We start from the raw sequence: 20,179 nt of genomic DNA on the forward strand, positions 1-20,179 counted from the left end.
AGTGTTTACAGTCAGCAGAGTGACCAGCAACCATAGCTATACAGACCCTGCTGCTGGTGATGGTCTATGACTCAGACACCCATCACCCAGATCACATCCAGACCAGGCCAACTCAAAAAAAGTCTGCATTACACAGTGGACACCTCCGGCCACAAGTTCACAGCTCACAGCTGTTAGCCAGAGTTTCAGTAGAAAGGCATCATCAAGATAGCATACCAGAGGTGCTATTAGCTGCAAACTGCTGCTGGAGGTCCCTTGTAAAACATCATCTCATCAGGGCCACTACCATTCCCATTCTCTGCACTGGCTCCTTAGAGGTTTGCTGCATAAACAACTTCTATGGGGCCTGTGGTGGAAGCAGGGACAGGAGCTGAGCATCTTTCACTGCGTCCTGAAATTTTACTACACTGGCTACTAGGGCGGAGCTCATGACATAGAGATTTCTGCAACTCCTGTTGAGTTCTGTTGTAGCTGTATTTCTATGTACAGAGCTCCCCCTAGTGGTTGCTGCAGGCATTCAAAGCTTTACTATTTACAATGGAATATGGAGCTCACCAGGAGAGATTAATCAGCGGATTTATAGCAGTTTCATAGCACCAATATATTGAAAAATATAGGGGGGAATTTATTAAGTTCGGTATTTTAGATGCCGGTCTTAAAAACCTCTGCGCTGGTGGTGGATCCGGCCTCTATATAATTTTGGCACTTCCATCGCCAGTCTACACCTACGCCAGCTTCCTTGATGGTGTCGATTTAGAACACTTTCTACAACTAAAACAGGCATAAAAAATAATAAATTAGCCCCCTTCCGAGCCACACACCCTTCTTTAGACCTGGCGTGAGCGGGGAAAAGTCGCAGATTGCGGTGCAATTAACCTTTGCGCTGCAATTTGCGACAGATATACACCGGAAAACTGGCGTATATATCACTTCGTAAATGACCCGCATGATGGGGTGAACACTATGGGAGGAATTTATCACAGAGCGATGTAAATATCCCCTGGTGCAGGACTCGTCATATATCAGGGGCATCATCATCCGGCAGTCCATGTGCCTAAACAGAAATGACACTTGTGAAAAGATTTGTTGCATTAGCATTTAAAACTGCTGAAAACATGGGGTCGGCGACTTTTTTACAAGAAAAAGTTAAACGGTGTGTTTTACTGGGTGTTTGGGAATGATAAATCCCCCCCTATATTTTTTCTCACATGTGCAGCTGTGTCACAGTGTTAATAATCTCTGTCACTAGAACATTAAAAATTCTGTTTTTTGTGGTATTTTTCCCAAAATTTAGTCATTTCAAAAAGAGCTGCAGCCTTATGTTAGCTGAAATCAATAGGGAACTATAGAATCCACTACAAACAGTCATTGGGAAGATCTATCTTGGTTACCCATAGCAACCAATCACAGTGCAGCTTTCATTTTACCACAGCAGTTTAAGAAATGAAAGCTGTGCTGTGATTGGTTGCTATGAGCAACAAAGATAAGTTTTCTTTTAGACAGTTTGGATAAATGAGGCCTAGTGGGGGACATTTATCAAGACTGGTGTTCCCATACTCCTAGTCTTGATCCCCTAATTGATGCCTCTTAAGAAATTAGTCACATCTCTGACCCTCTGTGTGCCACAAACTCAAGTAGACACCAGCTAGAGGTTGGCATAGACTTGAGCTATAACTTACGCCGGTTTCTAGTACATAGTATATAGTTGTAGTATATTCGAAGTCCCCGTCCCTCCCACCAAGCCCCACCTTTTACTCGTCACTTAAAAAAAAAGTGGAGAGAACTTCAAAAAGTCTCAAATTTTTGTGCAAATATGGTGTGTGCCATAATTTGCGACTTTTTAATGCCGCAATAGTGGCAAAAATGTCTGATAAATGCCTCTAAGGTTAGCTTCACATTAGAGTTCGGGAAATCCAGTAGGCTGTTCTGGCATTGTCAGAAGCATTTTTCCGTAATCTAGCCCTGGGATGATAATGAGATGACTACTGATCCTGTCTCCACTGTTCACAGCGCAAGCTGAAAACTGATAGAAGGAGTCATCCCATTGTGATGGCTCAGAAGGAACGTATTTTTATTTCTTAGGGAAAAGACACTGACGGGTCTATTTTGCTGCGAAGCAGTGCCTTAGGAAATATATAAAACATTCTCTTCACAAAAGTGACTCATCTTGCATCTTTCGAGAGCTTCCTGTGAGCCATGGTTTCCTCAGACCTACTTTATGCAGGGCTCTTAAGGGCTGTGGTACCTCGGGGAGAAATATAAAAACGGTTTAAATGACGCTGTCACCAACTCTACATCCTCAACTGGAAGTCAAGTACGGAAGCAACCAAAGAACAAGAGTCCTCATCTAGAAAGATACACAAATTGGGAAATATCAATTGTACCAGAAAGACATTTAAGAGAATAATCTCCCCAACTTCCTTCTGTGGGATGTCATAATGCAGTCGGTAGACTTGTGCACTTAATTCATGCCATGATGTTTTAGGGGTTGGCACCAGATGACACAGGGTTTAACATCTACAATCATGAAATGAAATCATGGAATTAGTATGTTCTTCCTATTTTTTGTTTTTAGGACTTTCACTTCACATCCAAAAGCATAAATAAAGCTAAAGTCTTAAGCTGATCAGACATGTAAGCTAGTTGTCGAGCATGCATGTGTTCTCAACAGGGAGAGGGTAGTAAGATGTGGCCAGAAACCTCTGGAAGCTTATCTCTTCTTTTCTCCAAGAAAAGAAGAAAATCAAGACACCACTGTGATGAGCCCATGAGGAGCCAGAGCAGAGGACGGGAGTGGTAGCAGCTCTGGCTGTCATTGTCAATCACGGTGGCTTTCCTCACACAGTTCCTCTGTAGGGCTGTGCAGTGAAAAGAGATCCCTTTCTGCCCTCGGGGTACACCATGGTATTGGGGCTCTTACCTGGTGGTTGTTGGGATGTCCTTGATATTAAGTGTCTGGTTGGGTGAAAGTCAGGGCATGTAGAGTGCAAAGGCCAGAGTATGGTGTAGGAGTCAGAAAACCAAGCCAGAAGTAGAAAAATAAATGCCTTTACTTACTGTACTGCAAAATGAGAGTTGTAGTACACCCAGCTATAGCAAAACACAGTTCCAACTGTACACAGTGCAATTCTCTCCCAGATAACGATGTATGGGATTAGGCAAGAATGAAAGTTATGGCCCTCTTTGTACACTATCTTGCTAAAGTCTTTCTGAGTAGAATCTATGGCTGGCAACAGTACCTTTGCAATATCCACTGTGGAATATAGGGTTTTGAAAGGAGATCTGGCCAGAAAGTGACCAGGTGTAAAGGGTGTTGTCACAGTGTCCCCAACAGCAGCAATGTCTGAATGGCTGTAGTAGCAGGTTACCTTGCTTACTCCAGTGCTCAGCTATGCATATTATCTCTTCTTGTTTTTTTCTGTGGATTTTGCAGAGATCTGTTAGTCTCTGAAGATTTCTAAGAGGGAGCATAGGTCACTGCTTCCTTCCTCTTTGAACTCTCACTATGCAATATCTAAAGCTAGGGGTGAAGGCAGCCACCACCTAGCAACATGCAAGGGCTGAGCCAGGATTATCAACCCTTGGCTTGGTCATCCATGCATGGCTATACTGGTTGCAATACATGGCGTAGCAATACATAACATAACATTAAATAACATTACAGTAAAGAACAAACCATTTGCAGATACCCCCTGCTACGGGGTACTGCACCACCAGACGCAGGTGGATGACTGGTCCCATCCAAATCGTCAGGTTTGGCCAACGTTAATCTAATGTATATGACTATATTAAATTAGACCAGGAGTGCATGTATATTATGGTGCAATTGAGAAAGGCTTTTAATTATTCTCCTTGACTCCTGGAAGAGTAGGATTTATCTCAGGTTGATACATCATCTGTCTGTGCTACAGTTTTCTACTGACCAATTTTGAACGGTCGTGCTATTAAAAAGCATTGAGTGGAAGGGGTTAAATATTCTAGATACTCAGGTGTTGAAGAATGGTAACTTTTTTTTTTTTTTTTAACTATTACAGTATCAGGTGCTGGGGTGCTGATAAACTCAATGGAAAAACCTATGAAAAACCACAGAAAACAATTGCACCAAGTGAAATCACCGTGAGTTGTGCCAAATTCCAACCTCAGCTTTGCTCAGAGCCGGCTCAAGGCCATGCGATGACAAGAGTCTCCATGGGCTTGATAAGTGTAGAGACTGCTAACACATAATGCTAAAGTCTAATGGGCTCATTCCGTATGCCAGTGTTTGGCTCTGCTACGTCTGTCCTCCCCCTTTGTTCTTGACAAGGTTGAACAAGCAATTGTTTAAATCCTTGATTTTTGCAACACATCAAACGCTCACATCTAAAGAAAATTTCTTGTTGATGACAAACTTAGGGGAGTTTGATCTCACAGGAAGAATAAAGAACATGAGTTGAAGTGCTGTAGCTTTCTCTCTCCCAGCCTGGCAAAGCTGATGTGATTAAACGACCTTTCTTGTTCTACGGAGAATTATGTTGTCAGCAGCATCTGCAGGAAAATATGACAGAACTATTTCTTCTATTCTAACTCTCTGGGAATATCTGTCACCTGAGTCTTAAGCTCCTTCCCTTTAATAATGATAGAAATGTCACGGTGATTTAATTATCTGTCCTGGCATTAATGGTGGATATCTACACTGCAGAATGGAACTGGAAAAAGTATAGACACGTTTCTGGAAATCTACCACAAGGTGCTGTTGGTGTTTTTCTATAAAGTTGATGAACCCCTGGCTTGGAGCCTCAAGAACTTTTCACTCTCCTGCAGCCCATCTCTGTACCCCCCTCCCAAAATGTAGTTACATGTGAGTGTGTAATATTATTAGTTGACATTGGGTTCCACTTGAATTTAAGGGGTTCTCCAGGACTATAGAAAAGCCAACAATGATTGACCAGAGGCCGTCCAATCTTTGGGACTGATGCCCATTTGGAGGATGAAGGGGCTATGGCCCTGGCATGAAAGCGTTGAGCTACAGTACCAGACACAACCATTCATACGTATAAACAATAAAGCGGTGCTAATTGGAGGGAGTCCTATAAAACGCGAAATACATAGACATAAAAGGGCCCCGTAGCAGGGATTAAAATCGGGGCCCTTTCCGATGTGGACAGTTAGTTATAGAATTTGTGGAGATGGGATCAGTGACAGGTTGTCACCACTCATTGAAAGGCACCCAAGTTAGTCTGTGCCCCCCTCTTCAGTGGCCCACAGGAGCCACATGATCAGTCTTTATGGTAGGTATGCCTTTTCTAACACACTTATAGTATTCATTTATACCAAATAGGTGTATATTAATTGTTGAAAGAGAAAGATAATTTGGGGGTCAGAAAGAGCTAACAGGCAGTGGCCAAAGACCCATGATCCCTTATTAAGTTATTGCAAGCCTTAGGGTATGACCCCCAAGGTGCGGCATGCAGCCGAACTATGCCAACCAATGGCCACATGAGTAAAATGAGTAAAATCATGCGGTCATTGGTTGCCATGGGTGGGCAAGGCTTGACAGCATGCAGCATATGGCCAGATGCACTGTGGGGGATGTACCCTTATACTTTGTGAATGCAATTTATCATCCCAAACCAATTTTATCATGGCTATTGTAATTGATAGGGACGTAGCTATAGGGGATGTAGAAGTTTCAGGAGCAGCTGGACCTTGTTGCTTGAGAGAGCCCCAAACCACTTCAGATACCAGTCATATAAATGGTACACTATGGGGGGCTCTGATTCAAATTTTGCTTCGAGTCCTAGGAGCTTCAATTTATGGTTGGTAAGGGTCCCATTAACTTTAATGCCTGAGGGCCCAAATGAATTTTGTTCACCCCTAGGAAGAAGGGATGTCTTTTGTAAAATTGCATATTTTCAGACCATTCAGGGCCTGGAGATAGTTGGATGACAAAATTAGTGCTATAATGGCAATAAATAGAAGATGTCATCTCAGCATTGAAAAAGAAACTGAGATTTCTGGTAATCTTTTTTAAGATATACTCTTTAAATAAAAGTGACAGTTTCCATTTTGCAAACGGGAAATATTCAGATAGCTTCTGTAGTGCAGATCTTAGAAGGGGGCAAAATCTCTCCATAGCAGCTCCTGCAGAACCAAAATCCCTATGGAATGAACTTGAGAGGAGAACACAGCAATAGAGCCCTTGCACGCCTAAGGAAGATGGATAAGAAGATCTCCCTAGGGACGACTGTGAATCCCAAAGGCTGCAAGAGACCAGAAAATTGGGAATTGAGATTTCCATGTAGAATAATTAAAAAGCAAATACAGTAAATTTAAAATATTGGCAAAAGTGCAGCCCTGAATCCATTATCCTAAATTTGTTTTATTCATTAACCTGCATAAATTGAGAAAAATAATATTGCTAGTACCATGACTATGTTTATGAAAGGATTTGTGTGTGTGTGAGTGTGTGTGCAGCACCTTAAAGGGGTTCTGCAGTTTGTTTTAACTGATGATCTATCCTCTGGATAGATCATCAGCATCTGACAGGCGGGGGTCCGACACCCGGACTCCCGCCGATCAGCTGTTTGATTGGATACTAGTCATGACGTCACGGGGGCCTGCGGTAAACAGTGAGAAGGCCGTGGCACTGCTGGAGCGCCGCTGCCTTCTGAAACAGCTGATCGGCGGGGGTCCCGGGTGTCGGACCCCGCCCCGCCCGTCAGATGCTGATGATCTAAAACAAACTGTAGAACCCCTTTAAACTTGTTTATTTTATGTTGAACTACTATTATTATTATTATGTTATTTTGTATATTTTTGTATCATTAATATTATTTCTGTATCAAACAAATTAAATAACCAGACTCTGGACATTTAAATAATAATTTTCATGCCAATGAAAAAAAAAAAAGTAAATTTTGACCCAGAAAAAACAATAAAAAATCCCCCCCGCGGCCAGGATCGCATTTAACATGGTAGAGATTTACGGCAGCACACACATCCAGGGCTTCTGGTAAATGTCTTTTATTGGATAATAAGTGGCTCAACACGTTTCGGGGGCTACTTGTAGTAATACCCCCTTCCTCAGGAGCAGATAATATTTAAAAACAATTATAGAGAACATATGGCTCAACAATGACATATAAATACATAGGCTAATCCAATCAACAATTTGGAAACTGGCGCGAAATGGTGCCAGAACCGGAAGTGACGTTACCGGAAATGGGGTGCCAGGCATGTGGTGGAACGCACTGGTAAGTGATCCTCTGTGCGCTCCACTTTGGAACGCATAAGGCTGGCCTCCGGTGACGTCACCTGGCTAAGAACACTGCATGCCTGTATTATGCTTCAGAGTGAGGAGGCGTGTCTCTCAATAATCCAATCTGATTGGCTGTCAGGGAGCTACTGGCTACAGCAAGTGTGTATGTGAAGTGAGGGAAAGCAGTTTTAGCCTCAGAGAACTGGCAGAGGAGCCATCTTGAGAAGGTCCTCATATTGTAAATGTAACTTAGGGAAAAACTCAAGGAAAACAGTGGTAAGTGAAGAAACTAAAGATTGCTTTATGCATAATGCTGCTTCAGCAGTAACATATGCTATAATTGATTTTTTTTATTAAAACTTGACAATTACCCTTTAAATAATAATTATCATGCCAATTAAAAAAATAATTAAATTCTGACCCAGAAGAAACAATAAAAGCATAAGTGATAATAATAAAAAATAGCTCTACCAAATAATAAAAAATAGGGCTACCAAAATATATTAAAATGTATTAATGTATCAGACCTGGACGTGTCAAAAATCAAGAATTAGATTTCCTGCTAATCCGTTATACCAGATGGATTTCTTAACCATCTGACTCTGGATTGATTTTTGCTGTAAGCTATTTCTGCAGATTATACGAAAGAATAAAAGTAACACTAACATCATAATAATCAAATACCTTAAAAATGTATAATGCAACAAGTATTATTTGTAATATATTAATACATAAACCGTAATAATATTAATAATACAAATTATTGTATACATAACAATACAATACAAATATAAATCCAATAGTTTCTTCTCTTATATAAAGTATATTAATATATTATTTAGCTCATTCTTGAGCTTTTCCTTTCAGTAATCGATGCTGGATGAAAACTGGATAACAACCATTAATGACATCCATTACAATAGCCACACAAATGTCACCTAAAACTTTCAAAATACTTGAAATGGCACATAAATTTGATTTATTTTTTACTTAATTTTAGGCAGGCTCAGTCTGTTTTATGATAGCCCATTCGCACTATGTCAATCCATATCTTGCTGATTTGTTCTGGTTTAAAATTCTATGCTGATTAATTTATTAATATGTCTTTATAGTTTTTATAACTCTTTCAGACCCCTGCATATACATACACTTTAAACATAACCTTCTAGCTACCAGTAGCCACCGATAGAGGGAGCATGCTCATACTGTGCTGTTGATGAGTTCAATTATGCTCTTTAGCTCCACCCTGTGGTGGTTTCAGCAAGCCAGAACTTTATAAAATACAGGGTGGGCCATTTATATGGATACACCTTAATAAAATGGGAATGGTTGGTGATATTAACTTCCTGTTTGTGGCACATTAGTATATGTGAGGGGGGAAACTTTTCAAGATGGGTGGTGACCATGGTGGCCATTTTGAAGTCGGCCATTTTGAATCCAACTTTTGTTTTTTCAATAGGAAGAGGGTCATGTGACACATCAAACTTATTGGGAATTTCACAAGAAAAAAAATGGTGTGCTTGGTTTTAACGTAACTTTATTCTTTCATGAGTTATTTACAAGTTTCTGACCACTTACAAAATGTGTTCAATGTGCTGCCTATTGTGTTGGATTGTCAATGCAACCCTTTTCTCCCACTCTTCACACACTAATAGCAACACCGCAGAAGAAATGCTAGCACAGGCTTCCAGTATCCGTAGTTTCAGGTGCTGCACATCTCGTATCATCTGAAGGCAATCGTCTATGCTGTGAAGATACGAGATGTGCAGCACCTGAAACTACGGATACTGGAAGCCTGTGCTAGCATTTCTCCTGCGGTGTTGCTATCAGTGTGTGAAGAGTGGGAGAAAAAGGTTGCATTGACAATCCAACACAATGGGCAGCACATTGAACACATTTTGTAAGTGGTCAGAAACTTGTAAATAACTCATGAAAGAATAAAGTTACGTTAAAACCAAGCACACCATTGTTTTTCTTGTGAAATTCCCAATAAGTTTGATGTGTCACATGACCCTCTTCCTATTGAAAAAACAAAAGTTGGATTCAAAATGGCCGACTTCAAAATGGCCGCCATGGTCACGACCCATCTTGAAAAGTTTCCCCCCTCACATATACTAATGTGCCACAAACAGGAAGTTAATCCATATAAATGGCCCACCCTGTACACACAACATTTTCTGAGGTAATGCTAAATCACATCCTCTAAAGGCTCTTTCACACCTGCGTTCTTTTCTTCCGGCATAGAGTTCCGTCGTCGGGGCTCTATGCCGGAAGAATCCTGATCAGTTTTATCCTAATGCATTCTGAATGGAGAGAAATCCATTCAGGATGCATCAGGATGTCTTCAGTTCCGGAACGGAACGTTTTTTGGCCGGAGAAAATACCGCAGCAAGCTGCGCTTTTTGCTCCGGCCAAAAATCCTGAACACTTGCCGCAAGGCCGGATCCGGAATTAATGCCCATTGAAAGGCATTGATCCGGATCCGGCCTTAAGCTAAACGTCGTTTCGGCGCATTGCCGGACCCGACGTTTAGCTATTTCTGAATGGTTACCATGGCTGCCGGGACGCTAAAGTCCTGGCAGCCATGGTAAAGTGCAGTGGGGAGCGGGGGAGCAGTATACTTACCGTCCGTGCGGCTCCCGGGGCGCTCCAGAGTGATGTCAGGGCACCCCAAGCGCATGGATCACGTGACCACATGAATCACGTCATCCATGCGCATGGGGCGCTCTGACGTCATTCTGGAGCGCCCCGGGAGCCGCACTGACTGTAAGTATACCGCTCCCCCGCTCCCCGCTCCTACTATGGCAACCAGGACTTTAATAGCGTCCTGGGTGCCATAGTAACACTGAACGCATTTTGAAGACGGATCCGTCTTCAAATGCTTTCAGTACACTTGCGTTTTTCCGGATCCGGCGTGTAATTCCGGCAAGTGGAGTACACGCCGGATCCGGACAACGCAAGTGTGAAAGAGGCCTAACACACAGTCACTATACTAAATTAGGAACAAAATACAGCATAATTAAACACCAGGGGCCTTGTTTGTTGGTGATGCCGTGATGTTTGAGCTAGCACAAATGAGTTTGCCTGCTCTACTCATTATGTGCAACCCTGAAAACTTCAAATAAGCTCAAACAGAACGATTGGAGGCTGTGGGGTAAATCACATATTCAGATTTATTTTAAAACATTGAATAAACATCACAAGCTAAAAACAGCGTTCTACGTTGTATCAGTTTTGTATAGAAACAATGTGTTCAATGGAGCTGGTATAACAGTACGCAAATATTAGAATTAGGTGCTTGAGTTATCAGCTTAGTCTCTGACAACCAATATAGCATTTAATTCACCTGGTGTCAACATTCTACAACTGTTCAGTAATGAATCTGCAGTGATTGAAGATGGAGGGTGCACAGTTAAAGATTCAGACTTTTACGGTAAATCAATGTATACATACATTTTAAACATAACCTTCTAGCTACCAGTAGCCACCGTTAGAGGGAGCATGCTCATACTGTGCTGTTGATGAGTTCAATTATGCTCTTTAGCTCCACCCTGTGGTGGTTTCAGCAAGCCAGAAGTTTAACTTTATGTCTGTGCAAGGTAATTAGGAGTTCTGTATCTAAAAATTAAAACATCTGGCCAATATAAAGATGAATTAAGAAAATAATCAGCATAGAAGAGTACAACCGGTATAGATTTTAAAAAATACAGTTCTGGTATGATCAAATGATTCTGATCCTGCCCCTGGCAAACAGTTGTAGGGTAAAAGTAGTATTATGCAGTGGTTATTTAGGCATTTGAGCCTGCAAGAACAAGAACCTATCTGACTTATCGCAGGGGGTCCCAAGGGGGACGGACGCCCCTCTATAACATGCATATGCCATAATAGGTCATTTGGACAGGTGTTGCCCTCATGAGACAGCCCCTTTAAGGGTAGACTTACACTTTAAGGCAGCACCTCAGGGGACCTCCACTTTAATTATGTAGGCTGCCAGTGCTAACATTTTTAAGACTCCACATGCACTATTACTGACCTGATTTCCTCCCATGCTATGACAATTGAAGATGCCAACTTTTTCATTTTCTTTACGACCCATATTATCTAGGCATTGGTTCGTTTCTACATTTCTTATCTATAAAGTAAAGGAGAACAAAATTATGTAAAAGTTGGATTGTACAAGTATACAATGTAATATGCAGTAGTAAAGTTTAAAAAAACACATAAGTCCACAGCATTCATATACCATGTCCCGACTCCCTATCTATCCATCTAAACTAGGAATTCCGAATCACTCCAAACCAGTCTTGTCACAGGACCTTTCTCAAGAATTCAGAAAGGTCCAGTGAACATTACAGCAATAACAGAGACTTTCACTTTTTCATATTTTATGTTGCAGCCTTGTGCTAAAATAAAAATAAAAAAAACGATTCTTCCCCCCAATATTCTGCACTTTATAATGAGAACGTGAAAACAGAATGTTCAAAGTCTTTGCTAATTTGTTGAAAAGGAAAAACTAAAATCTTGCATTAACATAAGTATTCAGACCCTTTACTCAGGACTTAGTTGAGGCACCTTTGGCAGCGATTACAGACTCCAGTCTTCTTAGGATTGATGCCTGAATTTGGGGATTTTCTACCATTTTTCTCTGCAGATCCTCTCAAGCTCTGTCAGGTTGGATGGGGACCCTCGGTGGACAGCCATTTTCAATTTGGGCCAAGTTAGGGCTCTGGCTGTGCCACTCAAGGACATTCACATAGTTGTCCCTATGCCACTCCTGTGTTGACTTGGCTGTATGCTTATGCTCATTGTCTTGTTGGGAGGTGAACCTTTGGTCCAATCTGAGGTCTAGAGCGCTCTGATTCAGGTTTTCATTAAGAATATCTCTGTACTCCATTTAGCTTTCCCTCAACCCTGACTAGTCTCCCTGTCCCATCTGCTAAAAAACACCCCCACAGCATGTTGCTGCCACCACCATGCTTCTCTGTAGGGATGGTATTGGGCAGGTGATGAGCAGAGTCCTTCAGTTTTTGTTTTTTTTTGCAAAACTCCGGGGGGGCTTTCATGTTTCTTTTACTGAGGAAAGGCCTCTCTCTGGCCACTCTGCCCTAAAGCTCAGATTGGTGGAGTGCTACAATGATGACCTTCTGAAAGTTTCTCGCATCTGCACACATGATCTTTGGAGTTCAGCCAGAGTGACAATTGGGCTCTTGGTCACCTCTCTTATCAAGGCCTCGCTACCCTGATTACTAGGCCAGCTCTAGAAAGAGTCCTTGTTGTTACAAATTTATTCCATTTAAGATTTATGGAGGCCACTATGCTCCTTGGAACTTTATGTGCAGCAAACAGTTATTTGTACCCTTCTCCAGATCTATGCCTCCAAAAAATCCTATCTTTGAGCTCAGGCAGTTCTTTCTTCATCATGGCTTGGTTTTTGCTCGGATGTGTATTGTCAGCTGTGAGGCCTTATATAAACAGGGCTGTGTCTTTCCAAATCTTGTCCATTCAACTGATTTTACCACAGGTGACTCCAATCAAGTTGTAGAAACATCTCAAAGATGATCAAAAGAAATGGGAGGCTCCAAGCGCTAAATGTAAATTGTCTAAATATTTCAAACAATGCAAAATAAAAATAAAATCCTATTTAATAAACGTTAGCAAAAATTTCTAAAATGCTGTTTTCTCTTTGTCATTATGGGGTACTGAGTACAGTTTGATGGGCATAAACTTGCATTTTATTTTTAGTTTACCACAAAATAACAAAATGTGAAAAAAGTGAAAGGGCCTGAAGACTTTCTAAATGCATTGTATACAAACTGTACATTCTATGCAGTAAACAAATTATTTGAAGAAGCTTCACTAATGTCAATCAAACTCAATTTTCTTACAGTTCCTCTAAGGCATTTTTCACCATGCACGGCTCTTTTGAAGCCAGAGACTTGTTTTTCTTCTGTGACTATTTCTCAGCATCATTCCTGGCAGAAAGCTGCCGATGCCATGTATAAAATACACACAACATTTTCTGAGGAAATGCTAAATCACATCCTCTAACACACAGTCACTATACTAAATTAGGAACAAAATACAGCATAATTAAACACCAGGGGCCTTGTTTGTTGGTGATGCCGTGATGTTTGAGCTAGCACAAATGAGTTTGCCTGCTCTACTCATTATGTGCAACCCTGAAAACTTCAAATAAGCTCAAACAGAACGATTGGAGGCTGTGGGGTAAATCACATATTCAGATTTATTTTAAAACATTGAATAAACATCACGAGCTAAAAACAGCGTTCTACGTTGTATCAGTTTTGTATAGAAACAATGTGTTCAATGGAGCTGGTATAACAGTACGCAAATATTAGAATTAGGTGCTTGAGTTCATCAGCTTAGTCTCTGACAACCAATATAGCATTTAATTCACCTGGTGTCAACATTCTACAACTGTTCAGTAATGAATCTGCAGTGATTGAAGATGGAGGGTGCACAGTTAAAGATTCAGACTTTTACGGTAAATCAACGAGATATACCATAGAAATTCTGATAGATGTGGATTCCACCTCTTGGACCACATCTGTTTTAAGAATGAGGCCCCATATGAAAGCTGCAGTGATTGAAGAGGTGGCCGTGCATGAGCAATCCTCTCCATTCACTTCTATGAGAGTTCAGCCTCTGCGGATATCCTGTGAATATGCTATAAAATCGCCAACTAATACAGACTGGTCAGACTGTGCGAGCAGCAGCAGGCGATAGTGGAGTTTCCGCTGCAGCACGCACGGGTGAGTCGCTCTGCGGAATAGCACCACTTCACCACCAATGACTGGGCCTCCATGCGAGACCTGTGTTCCTTGTTGCGCTGTTTCGAGTACTCCACCAACATGGCCAGTGCTGATAACGCCGTTCTCAGCGTTACTATCCCACTTCTATGCCTCCTTGAAAAAACGCTGCTGGCGATGATGGAAGAGGATGTGGCACAGGAGGAGGGATCATTTTGTAGGGTTTGCGGCCAGTCATCGGCTCTACAGCCATACTAAATAACAAATAGTGTCAGTCAGCACTAACTGCAGCTGACACTTAAAATTACCAGCTCTTACCTCACCGAGGCCAGGAATCTCGGTGACACATACCTTCCGTCAATGACGGACCCTTGCGCCTTCCTACAATATATATATATATATATATATATAAAAATAAAGGGAACACAAAAATAACACATCCTAGATCTGAATTAATTAAATATTCTTCTGAAATACTTTGTTCTTTACATAGTTGAATGTGCTGACAACAAGATCACACAAAAATTAAAAAATGGAAATCAAATTTTTCAACCCATGGAGGTCTGGATTTGGAGTCACACTCAAAATTAAAGTGGAAAAACACACTACAGGCTGATTCAACTTTGATGTAATATCCTTAAAACAAGTCAAAATGAGGCTCAGTAGTGTGTGTGGCCTCCACGTGCCAGTATGACCTCCCTACAACGCCTGTGCATGCTCCTGATGAGGTGGCGGACGGTCTCCTGAGGGATCTCCTCCCAGATCTGGACTAAAGCATTTGCCAACTCCTGGACAGTCTGTGGTGCAACGTGACGTTGGTGGATAGAGCGAGACATGATGTCCCAGATGTGCTCAATTGGATTCAGGTCTGGGGAACGGGTGGGCCAGTCCATAGCATCAATGCCTTCGTCTTGCAGGAACTGCTGACACACTTCAGCCACATGAGGTCTAGCATTGTCTTGCATTAGGAGGAACCCAAAGCCAACCGCACCAGCATATGGTCTCACAAGGGGTCTGAGGATCTCATCTCGGTACCTAATGGCAGTCAGGCTACCTCTGGCAAGCACATGGAGGGCTGTGCGGCCCTCCAAAGAAATGCCACCCCACACCATTACTGACCAAATGCCAAACCGGTCATGCTGGAGGATGTTGCAGGCAGCAGAACGTTCTCCACGGCGTCTCCAGACTCTGTCATGTCTGTCACATGTGCTCAGTGTGAACCTGCTTTCATCTGTGAAGAGCACAGGGCGCCAGTGGCGAATTTGCCAATCTTGGTGTTCTCAGGCAAATGCCAAACATCCTGCACGGTGTTGGGCTGTAAGCACAACCCCCTACCTGTGGACGTCGGTGTCATGCCCCACTCTGACGATGTGCGGAGGTCAGCCAGGATTGCAGCACGAGTCTAGTATTTGTTTTGATGCTGTGCTGGATCCGCCTCGCATCAGGTGCACTGGGTGGAGTCATTAGTTTAAATAGTCTCCAGCTAAAGTGCTCTGAGCGGATTATACTCATCATTGTGGTCTTGGAAGCTAGGAAGGAAGGTTGGCTGTTTGTTCCTGCTCTCAGCAGATAAGTGTCTTTTCTTGTTTGGTTGTTTATGTCATCTTACCCATCCAGGTTCTGTGCGAGCTGGCAGCTCCTTTCTCCCCACTTCACCATCTCAGGGAGTTCAGGGTTCTGTTAGAATAGGCTGGTGGACACAGCAAATCTACCATCAAGATTTGTCTGTGGGCTTAGCATTGCAGGGAAAGAGGTCAGGGATAAATTAGGAGGTGACCCTTCCCCTGTCTCTCGTCCAGAGCCTGGTTGGTGTGTTATCTGTTTAACTGTGCACGTCCGCCGTGACAGTCGGGCCCTCATATCACCCTCATGGAGTCTGTTTCTGACCGTTTGAGCAGACACATGCACATTTGTGGCCTGCTGGAGGTCATTTTGCAGGGCTCTGGCAGTGCTTCTCCTGTTCCTCCTTGCACAAAGGCAGAGGTAGCAGTCCTGCTGCTGGGTTGTTGCCCTCCTACGGCCTTCTCCACGTCTCCTGATGTACTGGCCTGTCTCCTGGTAGCGCCTCCATGCTCTGGACACTACGCTGACAGACACAGCAAACCTTCTTGCCACAGCTCGCATTAATGTGCCATCCTGGAAAGGCTGCACTACCTGAGCCACTTGTGTGGGTTGTAGACTCCGTCTCATGCTACCACTAGAGTGAAAGCACCGCCAGCATTCAAAAGTCACCAAAACATCAGCCAGGAAGCATAGGAACTGAGAAGTGGTCTTTAGTCACCACCTGCAGAACCACTCCTTTATTGGGGGTGTCTTGCTAATTGCCTATAATTTCCACCTGTTTTCTATCCCATTTGCACAACAGCATGTGAAATTGATTGTCACTCAGTGTTGCTTCCTAAGTGGACAGTTTGATTTCACAGAAGTGTGATTGACTTTTTTGAGCAGTGTATATGGGCCAATACTGTACTTTTGCTTATGTGCCTGAATTTACCCCATGTTCCATTAGATATCATATCATAGAGATATTCTCCCACTGATCCAGTGATTCTATGATATTGGACAGAGGCACCATGTAGAGCCTACAGCTCCATAGTAGACATCTGCTTCTCATTGATCCTAATCGAAACAAAAAAGATGGGTTTTAACCTTTACCAGGTCAGCTGCTCAAGGACCTCATAGACGCTTGCTTGGTCGGTGTGATACGGAGGAACGGACCTTCCACTTGAAAAAATAAAAATATATCCAGCACTTGACAACGTTAAAAAATTGATCTTTATTGAGATGCGCAAAGGTACAAACAGATAAAAGTTTTATATGTTTTGGGCAACACTTGGCATTTTTTTCAAAAACTCAAATGAGTTTTTGACAAAGGGCAAGTGTTCCGCGAAATGCGTACATTTTTATGATCTGTTTGTACCTTTGCACATCTCAATAAAAAAAAACTGTTTTTAATGTCACTAAGTGCTGGATATAATTTTCTATTCTCATTGATCCTATATTGCTGCATTTTTCGGCGCCTAGTTTAAGTTTGGCGACCAACCCCCTTTTCAGAATGTAGCTCCCCTACAGATCTGCTCAATGAAGCTATGTGGAGTGATGCATTTTCCTGCAGCGAGTAAGACCTGATCGTTCTAGAAGTTCTATGTGTCGACTAATAGACGGGATCAGAGTGGATGATATTCATATGCCTTAATACAATGTATGGATATATGTCCCAATTAGAGAACCCCTTTGAAGGGGTTGTGCTAAAAAATATTCTACATATTTCAAACCAGTACCTGATTATGAATACTTCTGTCATTGCGTATAATTAACCAGTATAGACACTGAGTTATTCAAAAATAATTATTTCTTATAGCACACCTGTGGTTTTCCTTATTTCCTTTTCCTCCTCAGTAACATTGCTGAGGTGGTCACACATGCTCAGTTTTATCCATCAACTGCCACTAGTCTGATCCACTTTTAGAAGTTGTGACAGTTATAGTAAGAGACATGCAGGTGAAAGGACACACCTCCTGAGGAAGGACTTGCCCCTGAGCCACCACATAAAGTACACGCACCCTGAGCTGCTAGCTTGAAATAAATCTAGAAGAGCAACTGGAGCAATGAATGGGGATAGCTCTATATCCATAGGAGGTACAGGGCAGGTTCTAATTTTGTTAGAAAGAGATTGCAATGTCCATTTCAGTAACATCCCTTGCTCCTCCTCTCATTGGTTGCTGGATGCACATAGAGGTGACTAGGGGTCTGCGCTCCTGAACATAGATGCCCAATGGCATAGGGAGGTTTAGCGTAGGACCTTCCTGACCTGAGACCACCTTGGCGGGGGTAAGTGGGCACAGATGTGTTTTGATCAAAATATATTGGCTAAGAGTCTCAGATTTTATTATATCAGAATGAGGGCTTAGTTCATATATAATGCTTGGATCTATTTTGTTGTGCATTATTATCTTTTTTCTGTGATTTTTAACATCCCTGAGGTGGTCACACATGCTCAGTTCGACTGCCACAGCCGGATCTAGTGTTAGAAGCTGTGACAGTTAAAAGAGGAAATCTGCCACATACAGGACATGCCCAGTGAGAAAGGACACGCCTTCTGAGCTGCAGCAGAAAGGACTTGATCCCTGAGAAAGGACATGCTTGTGAGCTGCCAGCTTGAAATAAATCTAGCAGAGCAATTGGAGCAATGAATGAGGATATCTCTTGATCCATGTGAGGTACAGGATTGGTTGTAGCTTTGTTAGGAAGATATTGCCATGTACTGTATGATGTCTGTTTTTTTTGTTTTTTTTTATTAGTCATGGGATAACTTCTTTAGGTAAGCAGTTGAATATTTTTTTTTTTAACTCAAAGACATTGGCTTAGTAGTTTCCCATAGTTCATGTAACTATATATACATGACTCAAAATCTACCCATTTCTTAGAAATGAGAACTTTTCTTTACTCTCCTACATAAATTGGCAATTCACTTTCACGGGTATCCAAGAAAAACAGCATTAAGTTCCAAGTCTATTTTGCAAATATGAATTAATCCTAATTTTGTAAATCTCACAAATCCAATGCAATCTGTGGAGAGATGAGTAAACTGCACATTAACTTGAGCAAAAACAGGCTAACAAGACAAAATAGTAAAAAGAAAAAAACATACCTCACCGAGAGAAAAGTAACGCCGTGGAATCTGGGAGTCCGGATAAATTGTTTCTAGATACCAGGAAAATGGTTTACATTTCAGTCTTTGTCGTAGAGATTTCCTCTTTGTAACATCCCCATAATCAACCTTGACAACACCTGGAACATTAGAAAAACAATACAGTTTAATTCATCATTTTCCCAAACTCAGTTAAACATTATAAAAACTTGTATGATTTCCCTCATGAGGCAAAACAGTAACCAATTGAGTGTCATAGGTAATGGGGAGGGGATAGCCTCAGATAACACACAGAAGGAATAGACCGAAGTCTAGGTCTCAAAGCTAAGAGAGAGCAATGGTGACTTCCTAGGAATCCCTAGACCTCTCCCTGACTCATGCCAGTATGAGTAAACCCTGAAGGTGGAAATACTCATACACACGTAACCTAAGCCGTGGAGACCCTGGAAGGCCCTAGGAGTGGTGGCAGGGAATGAGACTACTGGTTCCTTCCCAGATGAAGGAACCAGCGTCTCCCTGAGGCCTAGACAACAACACACACAAACGAACAACCAAATGCACTTACAGTTGCAAGAAAAAGTATGTGAACCCTTTAGAATGATATAGATTTCTGCACACATTAGTCATAAAATGTGATCTGATCTTCATCTAAGTCACAACAATAGACAATCACAGTCTGCTTAAACTAAAAACACACAAAGAATTAAATGTTACCATGTTTTTATTGAACACACCATGTAAACATCACAGTGCAGGTGGAAAAAGTATGTAACATTTAATTATTTGTGTGTTATTAGTTTAAGCAGACTGTGATTGTCTATTGTTGTGACTTAGATGAAGATCAGATCACATTTTATGACCAATTTGTGCAGAAATCCATATCATTCCAAAGGGTTCACATACTTTTTCTTGCAACTGTAGCTTAAAGGGCTTCTGTCACCCCACTAAACAGTTAAACAGTGTTTTTTTTTTTTTTGGTTACTTTTAATCCCTATACTGCGATTTATGCATAAATACTGTAATTAATCATTTTGGTTCAGCAGATTATGTTAAAAACGTACTTTTAAAATATGCAAATTACCTTGCTACCAGCAAGTAGGGCGGCTACTGAATGCAAACAGGGCCAGCAGAGAGAGATCCCGTCCGCTGGCCCTGTCAATCAACATGCGGAGGGGGCGTCTTTAGGATAGGAGGATGCGGCTGCTACCAGCAAGTAGCCGCCCTACTTGCTGGTAGCAAGGTAATTTGCATATTTTAAAAGTACGTTTTTAACATAATCTGCTGAACCAAAATGATTAATTACAGTATGTATGCATAAATCGCAGTATAGGGATTAAAAGTAACCAAAAAAAAAAAAACTGTTTAGTGGGGTGACAGAAGCCCTTTAAAGAAGAATGGATGAGCAGGAGATCCAAAGGAACAACACACCAGCTCAACCAACTCCAACAGGAAATATCAACCGCATGGTAAGCAGTGTAAGTCAGAACTAAATAGAGCCTCAGTAATGACCACAAGCGTCAC

At 41.9% G+C, this 20,179-nt stretch overlaps 1 protein-coding gene across 1 annotated transcript in view; it reads right to left on the reverse strand.

The window, feature by feature from the left end:
• Positions 1–20,179, reverse strand: part of GALNT13 (polypeptide N-acetylgalactosaminyltransferase 13) — a 397,996-nt gene that overhangs the window by 72,671 nt on the left and 305,146 nt on the right. The window contains exons 8-9 of the mRNA XM_040441045.1: positions 18,659–18,798; positions 11,271–11,369 (exon numbers count right to left, since the gene is read on the reverse strand). Coding sequence (XP_040296979.1) covers positions 11,271–11,369; positions 18,659–18,798 — 239 coding nt within the window. The remainder of the gene's footprint in view (positions 1–11,270; positions 11,370–18,658; positions 18,799–20,179) is intronic.

Source organism: Bufo bufo, chromosome 7 (assembly GCF_905171765.1).
Source record: "Bufo bufo chromosome 7, aBufBuf1.1, whole genome shotgun sequence".
Lineage (NCBI taxonomy): Eukaryota > Metazoa > Chordata > Amphibia > Anura > Bufonidae > Bufo > Bufo bufo.